The following is a 12,411-nucleotide window of genomic DNA, read 5'->3' on the forward strand; positions in this document are numbered from 1 at the left end:
TATATATATATATATATATATATATATATATATATATATATATATAATGTATGTGTGTGTGTGTGTGTGTGTGTGTGTGTGTGTGCTTTTATTGATTTCACTTATTTATATTCCCTGCAATTTAATACACTTTAGCTCCGATGTCAGCTATTAACTTGTGCCTATTCTCTTCTGATAGATTAAAATAGAAATCTAAAAGAGAAGCTGGCAACGCAGACACAATAGGAATACATTTTTGTGCCTGTGGGTGTGAAACAAAGGACAAGGACATGGAGTGGGATTGAAGCTCTGCCTCAGCTCTGTTGAAGCAGGCAAGCCTGAATCCAAACTGCCTCACTATTCAAGATATAAAGCACAAAATAGGGTGTGGAAGCCTTAAACCCATCCCTGTGTAGTGCACTATGACTCCATTTGGAGTTTGTCCATTACAGAAATAGCCAGGCACTTCCTCAGAACATCAAAATCCATAATGTATGGGTCAGTCTCAGATTTGGCCTATACTTTGAAATGCACGTGAATTCTTGGGACAGCTTAAAATCATGTGACTAAATAAATGACAGCAGAAGAAACACACTTTCTTTAAAAGTCATTACAACTAAATGTATGAGGATATTAAGAGCTCATGGGATGATTTTCAGATTAGCCTTTTATCAGGACTGTAGCATCTCCGATGACAGGAGGGGAATTGATGTAGTGTGTATTTAAGCGCAGAGAGACAAACTCTCATTAGTGAACTGCCATCACACACAGCTTGTATATGCCATCACATTTATCTGTGAGTGACATGACTCTTTAATTACTAGGTTTTCAAACTTGCCACAATTCCAGCTCCTCTGTCTCACACCAATGTACCTACACGCATACAAAAAAGTAGGATACATAAAAAATACATTTTTTAAAAAATGCACAGAATGTAGTCCAGAGAGATAACTCAGACATAGACTATTTGTGAAACTGGTTGCATCACTTTGGGTTGTATGAAGAGTCAGTGAAGACATGTGCATGCATGTGTGTGTGGGCGCGTGAGAAGCTAGAAACGGGCGGGAGCTCAGCAGGAAGGAGGTAGTAGAGCGGCAAGCTGTAGGAGGGCGAATCTATTCAGCGAGGAGAGCCTCGGCTTTGGCTGAGAATCCACGGAGAAGGGGCTGTCCTCTTGTGTGGGTGGCTTTAAAATTAGGCCTCAATCACAAGTACAGCAACTGCTCGATTGCTCATGCTGCCACAGATGAAAATAGATCACGATGGCAGAAAAACAAAGAATGACGACAAGGAGTTTGATGCTGTGTCAGAGATACTGTATGTAAAGTGTCTTCCTGCCAGCTGATGGAGGAAGGGAGAAGTAATTTTGCATTATGGAATTGCTCATGGGGTGTACGGTTGCTCTCAAATCTATCTGGAGCACACTAAAGGTTTCCATACTTGCCCATGTCATCTTTCCTATTGCTTCTGTTACGTCCACATCACAGAAACACTTATCAAACACTGTGGAACAGGAAGAGCTATCAAAAACAATACTGCTTTCTAGAAAGTTGACGCTCACAAATTAGTAGTTTTGTTATTTTGAAGTGGTGGGATGGAAGGGGTCCTTGCTCATGAATTATGCAGCTTTGGCTTGTTGAAAAGTCTGTATGGTTACAGTGAAAGGATGCCAGCAAGTGTAATGGTCCCCGACTGAAGCTTTGAAGGAGTATAAAATAGGTACATGCCTTTTTTTAAAAACAGCTGAACAGCTTTAACACACTTGCTTCAGTCCTTTCATCATATAAGATCTAAACAGCATCTGTCTTTTCATGTCTTTTCAAACTACAATTGTGATTGTTGGCTGTTACATTCAAGGTTGGTGTTTGTTGAATCACACACACTCCATCTGATTCCCGAGTGAGGTTGATTTACAAGCTGAAATAAAATATCAATCACAAGACAGTGGACCTACAGGGTGTCCCAAAAGTCTCCATGCATAGGGGAAATGAACACTTTTTAGCAAAAAGTCTTCCACAATTTTATATATATATATATATATATATATATATATATATATATATATATATATATATATATATATATATATATATATATACAACCCCGATTCCAAAAAAGTTGGGACAAAGTACAAATTGTAAATAAAGACGGAATGCAATGATGTGGAAGTTTCAAAATTCCATATTTTATTCAGAATAGAACATAGATGACATATCAAATGTTTAAACTGAGAAAATGTATCATTTAAAGAGAAAAATTAGGTGATTTTAAATTTCATGACAACAACACATCTCAAAAAAGTTGGGACAAGGCCATGTTTACCACTGTGAGACATCCCCTTTTCTCTTTACAACAGGCTGTAAACGTCTGGGGACTGAGGAGACAAGTTGCTCAAGTTTAGGGATAGGAATGTTAACCCATTCTTGTCTAATGTAGGATTCTAGTTGCTCAACTGTCTTAGGCCTTTTTTGTCGTATCTTCCGTTTTATGATGCGCCAAATGTTTTCTATGGGTGAAAGATCTGGACTGCAGGCTGGCCAGTTCAGTACCCGGACCCTTCTTCTACGCAGCCATGATGCTGTAATTGATGCAGTATGTGGTTTGGCATTGTCATGTTGGAAAATGCAAGGTCTTCCCTGAAAGAGACGTCGTCTGGATGGGAGCATATGTTGCTCTAGAATCTGGATATACCTTTCAGCATTGATGGTGTCTTTCCAGATGTGTAAGCTGCCCATGCCACACGCACTAATGCAACCCCATACCAACAGAGATGCAGGCTTCTGAACTGAGCGCTGATAACAACTTGGGTCGTCCTTCTCCTCTTTAGTCCGAATGACACGGCGTCCCTGATTTCCATAAAGAACTTCAAATTTTGATTCGTCTGACCACAGAACAGTTTTCCACTTTGCCACAGTCCATTTTAAATGAGCCTTGGCCCAGAGAAGACGTCTGCGCTTCTGGATCATTTTGAGATACAGCTTCTTCTTTGAACTGTAGAGTTTTAGCTGGCAATAGCGGATGGCATGGTGAATTGTGTTCACAGGTAATGTTCTCTGGAAATATTCCTGAGCCCATTTTGTGATTTCCAATACAGAAGCATGCCTGTATGTGATGCAGTGCCGTCTAAGGGCCCGAAGATCACGGGCACCCAGTATGGTTTTCCGGCCTTGACCCTTACGCACAGAGATTCTTCCAGATTCTCTGAATCTTTTGATGATATTATACACTGTAGATGATGATATGTTCAAACTCTTTGCAATTTTACACTGTCGAACTCCTTTCTGATGTTGCGCCACTATTTGTCGGCGCAAAATTAGGGGGATTGGTGATCCTCTTCCCATCTTTACTTCTGAGAGCCGCTGCCACTCCAAGATGCTCTTTTTATACCCAGTCATGTTAATGACCTATTGCCAATTGACCTAATGAGTTGCAGTTTGGTCCTCCAGCTTTTCCTTTTTTGTACCTTTAACTTTTCCAGCCTCTTATTGCCCCTGTCCCAACTTTTTTGAGATGTGTTGCTGTCATGAAATTTCAAATGAGCCAATATTTGGCATGAAATTTCAAAATGTCTCACTTTCAAATTTTGATATGTTGTCTATGTTCTATTGTGAATACAATATCAGTTTTTGAGATTTGTAAATAATTGCATTCCGTTTTTATTTACAATTTGTACTTTGTCCCAACTTTTTTGGAATCGTGGTTTTATATATATATATATATATATATATATATATATATATATACTGTGTATATGTATATATATATATATATATATATATATATATATATATATATATATATATATATATATATATATATCCCCAGATAGCCTTTAAGAATGTCTGGCAAAAGAAGAACATAATGAAATCATATTCATTACTACAACACTCATGTAGAGCATGTTTTGTAAATAAAGTCACATTTTGTTCAAAAAGTGTTCATTGCCCCTATGTATGGTGACTTTTGGGACACCCTGTACTTCATAGTGCTCTGAGTATCCTCGGGAAGGAAGGAAGGAAGGAAGGAAGGAAGGAAGGCTGTACAGCTTATCCTTGGATGTGATGCTGCCTCTGGACCAGTGGTTCTCAAAGTGGAGTCTGGGGCCCCCAGGGGTCCATGAAGCATAGCCAGGGGGCCCATGACTTTTTAATTTCATATATATGGCGGCACAGTGGTGTAGTGGTTAGCGCTGTCGCCTCACAGCAAGAAGGTCCGGGTTCGAGCCCCGTGGCCGGCGAGGGCCTTTCTGTGCGGAGTCTGCATGTTCTCCCCATGTCTGCGTGGGTTTCCTCCGGATGCTCCGGTTTCCCCCACAGTCCAAAGACATGCAAGTTAGGTTAACTGGTGACTCTAAATTGACCGTAGGTGTGAATGGTTGTCTGTGTCTAAGTGTCAGCCATGTGATGACCTGGTGACTTGTCCAGGGTGTACCCCGCCTTTCGCCCGTAGTCAGCTGGGATAGGCTCCAGCTTGCCTGCAACCCTGTAGAACAGGATAAAGCGGCTAGAGATAATGAGATGAGATGGTGGAAATCACCATGTCTCATATTATTAAAGTTATTATATTCAGGAGTCCAGGCACCACAGTCAACTCAGACCGAATATGTTTTATCAGTGGAAATTTCAGGAAAATATAGTTCTAGGGCTAAAAAAAGATTTAAAATGTTAATAATTGTCATGAAATAAATATATTCTGTCTGTGTCCATAGAATGTATTTTACCAGTTTAAGGGGTGCCTGGCTACAAAAAGTTTCAGAACCACTGGTCTCGTGGTGGTGTGAACCACCTTTAATCAATTTTCCATTGTCAGTGTTTCTCTTGAACCTAAAAATATCATCTTTTTTAGTTTTATTTAGATATTACCTTCTTTCGTCCGCACAGTCAGGGAAGTTGGGCTATGATTACATTTTATTGTGGTTATGATGTGAGAATGGTTTTTCTCCACCACGCGCCGTTTTTCCGTGTCGAATTTTCCGGATGCTCCATTTTAGAGCAGAGGGGCGTGGTTTAGTCCGCCGGATGAGATCCATCTATGGGAGTGACCTGACCGGAATTCCTGATTTCGATTAGGAAAATTGACTGCGCGTTTCTCCCCAATTTACAAAGAAACTGCATAAACCAACAGCAAAGTAAAACAGTCTGACAGACAGATTAACAGACCTGACCTGACAGCTAGAAAAGTATAAACCCAGCGCTTGAGAAATGATCTCGGCACTGACAGGCACTGATTCCCGGTCTGTGTCACAATGCGCGCCTCCTGTTAGCTGCCCAACCTTCTTTTATCTCCGGTCCTTTTATGGTCAATGACGTAACACATATTCAAAGCCTCCTTTAAATGCTTACTAACGCACGAGCCTCGGTTATCTCCGGTCGGGCAACTGAAGCGTGCGAATTAACAACAGAGCAGCGAGCAGTTTATCATATTCAGGATATCCAGTGAATAAAGATATCCGTTGTAATCTTTTTTACAGTATGTCCTAAATGAGGCTGTAATGCCTGGTTGAACTGAACTTAAAAAAAAAAAAAAAACCTCAGTGCTTTTGGGCAACTTTGCAGTGGTTTAAAATGACGGCTAACAGTGTGGATAAAGTTGCAGAGTCGCTGACAGATTTCATTCACTCCATTGCAACTGATGCTTGTCCTATGGATGAAATCCGTTCAGAAATACCGAGCGCTTTTCCTCATGTAGACCTGGGAAGCGAGGCATCAGGAGGTAAGCGCACAAATATAGACCGTGCAAGCGCTCTGCTTCTCTGTCTATAGCATGTCATATACATCGACTAGTTAGTTCACCTGTGCAAAAGTTAGTGTGTGTGAAGTTTTTATGGTGAGAAGATGCGTCTTACTTCTGACGGAATAAAAACATGGGTCATCAAACGAATCAAGTCCAGAAAACATGCACACCAACTTTATTATTATTATTATGGAATGTATTATGGGGCGGCAAGGTGGTGTAGTGGTTAGCATTGTCGCCTCACAGTAAGAAGGTCCTGGGTTCGAGCCTTTCTGTGTGGAGTTTGCATGTTCTCCCTGTGTCTGCATGGGTTTCCTCTGGGTGCTCAGTCCAAAGACATGCAGGTTAGGCTAATTGATGGCTCTAAATTGACCGTGAGTGTGAATGGTTGTTTGTCAGCCCTGTGATGACCTGGTGACTTGTCCAGGGTGTACCCAGCCTCTCACCCATAGTCAGCTGGGATAGGCTCCGGCTTGCCTGCGACCCTGTAGGACATTATAAGCGGCTAGAGATGATGGATGGAATGTATTATTTTATGAGTGAATTCCATTGATACAGATGTGTGTGCGCCCAAATTGTACAGGAAAGTATAATGTTAGAATTTATATTTATATTTATTTCTTGCGATCTGACAGGTGGGCTGGGTGCAGACAGTTGCTCTAAGGAAAAGCGCATTGCTGACTTTACAGATCCGAACAGCACACAGAGTTCTCCTCTCGCCTACACGGGTAAGATTTCCATTGGCGCTCAGTGCGCAGTCGGCAGCTGGAACACAGACAGCTTGATCAACTTTGTCTGCACAGAAGTACAAAGCGCGACACCTTCCCTCACCTCTTTCCCGACCTCCTCTCCAGGATCCACAGACCTCTCAGGGGCTCCAGTTTGCGCCAAAGTACACGAGAAGGATATGGAGCACATGTACACATCACCTACTCCTTACACCTGTAGTGCGGATGGCTACCAGGACCCCTCGACCTACCTGTCAACCAGTACATGCCCGATAACGTACCCACCCGCTTCTTACACGTCCCCGAAGTCCACCATAGACGGTGCGCTTTTCTCCATCATACCAGATTATGGAGGTTTTTACCAGAGCAGCAGCCAAAGGGATGTGCCAGTCTTCCAAGACCGGAAACCGTTCTCCTGCTCTCTGGACTCCGTTCGAGTTCCTCCGCCCCTCACTCCACTGAACATGATCAGAAATTTTACTCTTTCGTGTCCCGTGGACGGATTGAGGCCACCCACGGACTCCAACCCTCAGAGTGTCCAGTTACGACCAATACTGCGACCAAGGAAGTACCCGACCCGGCCGTGCAAGACCCCGGTTCATGAGCGTCCGTACCCGTGTCCAGCGGAGGGATGCGACCGCAGGTTCTCGCGCTCCGACGAGCTCACGCGCCATGTGCGCATCCACACCGGCCACAAGCCGTTCCAATGCCGCATCTGCATGCGCAGCTTCAGCCGCAGTGACCACCTCACCACGCACATCCGCACGCACACGGGAGAGAAGCCCTTCTCCTGCGACTTCTGCGGCCGGAAGTTCGCCAGGAGCGACGAGAGAAGGAGGCACGCAAAAATCCACCAAAGACAGAAAGAGAAAAGGGCGAGCGCTCCTCCTGCCCACACATCAGGCGCTCAGGGAGCCATGTGAGAAATAAACAGCATCCTCCTGAACTCTGACCACATGACATGGAAAGGGCTCTGGACAGAGCCCGAGACGTCATATTGTTTAAATGGGTCTGTCTCAAACTTATACTGCATTGCTTAACCAGGACATGCAGAGTTCTTCAGGGGCATGATTTCAAAAAGTGGCATCTCCATAGCTCAAATTGTTGCTCTAGATCACACGTTCCCAAACCTGGTCTTGGAGTAACCCCTGTCCTGCACATTTTGATGTCTTTTCTGCTCTAACACATCTGACTCAACTAATACTGAATTGAAGTGGGTGTGATAGAGCAGGGAAAACACTAAAATCTTCAGGTCACGACAGTGGGTACTCCAGGACCTTGGCTGGGGACTCATATTAGGCCATATACCATGGGTTCCCACTGCAGAGTGCTTGCTGACCTAACTAATCAAGGTCCATGGAAACCTGGGCCTGAGTCTACTATTAACATTTTCAAGAGATGGAAAAGGTTGGCAGACTGCATATGCACAGGGCTGAGAAATATAGAATATAAACAAACACATTCTTAACTGGATTTTTTTTTTTTAACGTTTTATTTTACTCCCTTTTGTAGGCCTAATAAATATGAAAGTATCTTTCCCTGCAGGCTCTGTTTCAGTCTTGCTTTCAGGAAGACAAGCCCATAGCTGCCTCCTTTCTCACTCACTATGGTATATAATGGAGTAAATTAGCTATTGAATTAAGTCCCTTTAACAGCAAGCAACAGCTTGCTTGCCAACTTAGTTGTTAAACCTCTATTTGGTTCATTTTTTTTTCAGCAGAAATTCTTTAAATCTTCAAGAAGCTGAGGTAAGAACCTGAACTAAAATACAGAGTAAAATAGTAATGTTTTATTAGCAGCTGGGAGCTAACTAATCAACAAACATTCGAGTTCCAAGATTAAACCTATATATGGTTGGAAACAATCACATACTTATTCAACTGATTTAGACATATTAGCACAGTTGTGATTTTTTTTTAACCCATATGTACTTTACCTAACTATAAAATTTCTCTCAGATTTTTTTCAATTGTCTACTGCTTTTTTCTTTTGCCTATATGATTGTTGTAATTCATACTTTGCCTCAAATCAGATTTGTAATTTACACTGAAACAGGGCACTTTTGCCAAAAAGGGAGCTCTAAAAAGAGCATGCCAACCTCTGCATATGCCTGGTAATAAGTGTATGTAAAAACAGTATGATATAGTACGGTACTATGTGGTTTCTGACCTGGCCTGTGTGTACAAATCGAAGGCAACTTTATATGAGTCTTATGTATTACACTGTTTATGTATTTTAAATGATCAGGGAAAAAAAAAACCTCCGCTGTTACAAGTTTGCTATTTGAGCTCTGTATATTGTTTCTTTTAAGTCTAGGTCTACTGTTTCAAAGTTTGTAACTGATTATTCCTTTGTAAAATTCACCAATCACTGCATAGAATTAACTGCTGCTTTTCAAAACTGGTGAAGTAACGCTCACTTGACTATCTTACTGTGATTTTTGTGATGACTTTTTGTGAAACTGGGCCCTTGCCAAGAACTTAATTTGTTCCTAGTGGGCCCTCCTAACGTTTGTTCTGTACACAGAAGAAGTGTGTCCAAATCATGCTATGAAATGTGAATCTGTAAATAATTTAATTAACACAATGTAGATATGCTTTATATGTGGTGTTGTAAATGGGAAAGTTTTAAAGTGCCAGGCAGTAGTCATACCACTAGAGGCTACTCTTTAACATCTTTGGGGAAGAGTGAACCTAGGAGCCCATATACACCTGGACATCTCATAAGTCTTGTATGAAGGTTCATAAGACTTTAACCATGCGTGTTTACACTTGCAGACAAACGCATCTCTGGTCAGACTGAAATCTGCATTTATAAATTAATATGCAAACCAGCTCATTACATTCAAACACCAACTTGCATTGTTGTTCCTCACTTTTAGTTAGCTTTATTTGAAGGTTGCCACATCAGGATTTTTAATAACCTTGTAAATCTTACTAGGTTTGATGGCATCAACATTCACATTCAGGTGAAGTGCATCAGAGTCATTTATACATGCATAACGTGGCCACCATCAGTGGTTTAGATGACCAGATTAAAAGTGTTTAAAATGTACAGTACAGTATCTTTTACAACTTCATTTTTATATGCATAATCTGGATGTAATCCTGATACTTCACATGACAACAACTACATGGGAGAGAGAGATCTAGATTAAGCCAAACATAACTTTAAATAAATCAGAAATGTATTGTTTGGAATTAGTCTAAATTATTAAGATTCCTCAACACAACACTAAACTGAATAATTTACAAAATATAAGCTTCAGTCATGCAATTAACTGTGCAAGTGAAAAAAAAAAAAAACTCATCTCATTAATTTATGTAAAGGACTCTTTAGCAGTGGTTCTTGAATGCCCCTTGCTTCAGAGTGTTAACATTTACCTTTAGGTCATGACCCAAAAGCTGAAAGAAAGAAAAAAAAGAAGAAAGAAAATCCACCAATGTACCTCTGTACGTACGCAAGGTCAATTTGACTATCGGCATTTCCTGTCATTGTTTACTATCAGTTTACAGACACAAACTAGTTGTAAGCAGTCCATTATACCTGCAGGTGGAAAACACCAGATGTCTTTCAAAATAAAAATGCATGGTCAAAAGCTGTGCAAAAACGTTTGACATTTTGACTGAGGACATGCCAAATGACCCACCTCATGTCCATATTTTGGGTGAGAACCACTGCTGTAAAGAGTCTCATTTGATTTGGGCACAAAGTCCAGAGTGAAACTGAAATGACAGCTGAACTGCAACTCTTAAGTTACATGCTAGATATAAAATTACTCATTTACTTCAGTAGTTTTGTTTCAATATAACATATACAGTGTGTATGACATACTGAAATGAAAGTTACCAAACAACAACAAGAAAAGCACTCGGAGAGCGCAGACCTCCGCCAAGAATCCTTTAAAAAATTCCGGGATCCAGACGGTGATCCGGATCACCGCCAAAACTTAATGGATTGTTACTTATGCCCAGTCACACCTCTGGAAAAAAAATTCAGAGCAATCCGTTCATAACTTTTTCCGTAATGTTGCTAACAGACAAACAAACGAACACTACCGAAAACATAACCTTGGCGGAGGTAATAATAATAATGATAAAGTCAGGGCCCAGTTAATCAAAACCAGACATGGGTGTGGAATGTTTAATTCATTACTGATTATATTTAAATGCCTGTTCCAGCACACACACACTCCATGTACTGTAGGCCTGCAAGAAACTGGCCTAGTTCTATGATTTGTTGAATATGTAAATATTGAAACAAGAAACTCGGAGCAAACAAGAGAGTTCTGCTTTGAAACTGTCAATCTTCATGCACATTAGCAATCAGGCAGGCCAGATCACAAGTGAAATAGTCAGACACAGCAACGAGGTCCATGAGAGGTCGAAACTTTGTTTGCGAAGTCAACAGTCCAGCTTACTGTCACAATACAGCGTGAAATTCAGGCTTTCAGAGAGAAACCTTTGGGCCGGGGTAAGGTTCAGCACCACACCAGAAATCACTCGGCTGAGGGATTTCCATGAGCCAGAACTCTGTCTGCTCCAGGCCCCCTGCCTTTTTATCTGCACCCTCGGGAACCTGCTGCAAAACTTTATAATAGTGGCAGTCCCTGCCGTCGTCTGGGTCGTAAGGCGGTGCTAAAATGTCAAGGAAGGCGGTGGGTCCGTCCACGGCCTCGATCTGATGCAGGTTGTCCCTGTGCGGGGATAAGACACACGGGGCGCTGTGCTCGGTGAACTCGCCTACAGAGCGCTGCACGGCGCTCTTTTGGAAGGGGAGCAGCGGGGGGTTAAACTGCCTCGCACTGGCGCTGTCGGGTGAGATATCCAACCTGTCGTAACAACTAACCCTGACCTTGCCGTAAAGCACTTTTAGCATGCCGTGCATGTTTGGGTGGTCGTGGAGCGGGATAGAAGCGCCGTGCTTTAACAGAAACACCCCCATGCTGAATAAGTCCGTCTCGCAGATATGCATGTAGGTGACCGGAGGACCGAGGAGCTGCTGGGGCGCACAGCTGCCCTCCACACACCGCGGAACAATCTTCAGATCCGCAGCCCTGACCTCCCCCAGCAGGCTCCTCAGCTTGCTCTGATTCTCCACAAACGCTTTGCTTTCCTCACTGGCCTGGTAGCGGAAGGTCGCAAGTGCCTGTCGGGCAAGTCTCTGGATCAGACAGCTCATGTTGTCCTGAGGCATCATACAGCCACTTGTCCTGGACGTCAGTTAGCAACAACTAGTTCAACCTCCAGCCTTGTGGAGACATTCACAAGCGCCCGGAAAACCTCACAACTCCAAAACGACTTAGCTTTTGCGATTAATCAACAATTTACCGAAAATACTTTACACAAAGTCATGTACCGAACTCTTCATCATCACCACCACAATATCCCCATATACACAGATCTGATCTACACGTACGCAATGACGGAATGGCAGTTTGGAACACGTGGAATTATGGGATATGTAGTCCTACCAGATCGGAAGCGTCTGCATTTCCGGTTGTTGTGAAAATAAAACATACAAGTCCTTACCGGTTAAATCCTCCAATGACAGCCATTTATTCAGGACAAGGAGTTTGCTTATTCTGAAACAGAATAAACAGCTAGGAAGGAAATATTTTTTAAGATGCACTACAATACCCAGATTTTCTTAATGTTTTAGGTAATCACATATGGGCCACACTTCTCACGCATAGGACACAGGCCAGAGACCTCTGGGGTAACAGAGTTCCCACAAAAAAACACCCTCAATAGCATAATAAAGGTTGTGCAGGGACCTTGCTTGCTTTAGCTTGTTTTATAGACGCTTACACTCAGTGATTTGGCGTCCTATAAGGACTGGAGCTACGAGTTCACATATTGTGACACGCACACATTAAATACGAGTTTCTTTTTTTAATTAAATTTTTATTTCTTTTTCAGTAATAAACTTATAAATGTCATGATAAAATTCTTTATGTAAAAGTAAATTT

The 12,411-nt window shown here is 42.0% G+C and overlaps 2 protein-coding genes across 2 annotated transcripts; one reads left to right on the forward strand and one right to left on the reverse strand.

Moving 5' to 3' along the window:
* Positions 1–5,543: 5,543 nt before the first annotated feature.
* On the forward strand, positions 5,544–7,363 carry egr2a (early growth response 2a). The gene is made up of 2 exons (XM_060933055.1): positions 5,544–5,691; positions 6,348–7,363. The coding sequence occupies exons 1-2, from the start codon at positions 5,544–5,546 to the stop codon at positions 7,361–7,363; spliced, it is 1,164 nt and encodes a 387-aa protein (XP_060789038.1).
* Positions 7,364–9,301: 1,938 nt separating this feature from the next.
* adob (2-aminoethanethiol (cysteamine) dioxygenase b) lies at positions 9,302–11,870 on the reverse strand. The gene has a single exon (XM_060933056.1). The coding sequence runs from the start codon at positions 11,637–11,639 to the stop codon at positions 10,890–10,892; it is 750 nt and encodes a 249-aa protein (XP_060789039.1). The 5' UTR covers positions 11,640–11,870; the 3' UTR covers positions 9,302–10,889.
* Between the last annotated feature and the right edge of the window lie 541 nt (positions 11,871–12,411).

Source organism: Neoarius graeffei, chromosome 11 (genome assembly GCF_027579695.1).
Source record: "Neoarius graeffei isolate fNeoGra1 chromosome 11, fNeoGra1.pri, whole genome shotgun sequence".
NCBI lineage: Eukaryota > Metazoa > Chordata > Actinopteri > Siluriformes > Ariidae > Neoarius > Neoarius graeffei.

Coding starts and splice junctions, on each gene's coding strand:
- egr2a (XM_060933055.1), top strand. CDS start 5,544: ATGACGGCTAACAGTGTGGATAAAGTTGCAGAGTCGCTGACAGATTTC. Junction 5,692..6,347: donor GGGAAGCGAGGCATCAGGAG/GTAAGCGCACAA, acceptor GCGATCTGACAG/GTGGGCTGGGTGCAGACAGT.
- adob (XM_060933056.1), bottom strand. CDS start 11,639: ATGATGCCTCAGGACAACATGAGCTGTCTGATCCAGAGACTTGCCCGA.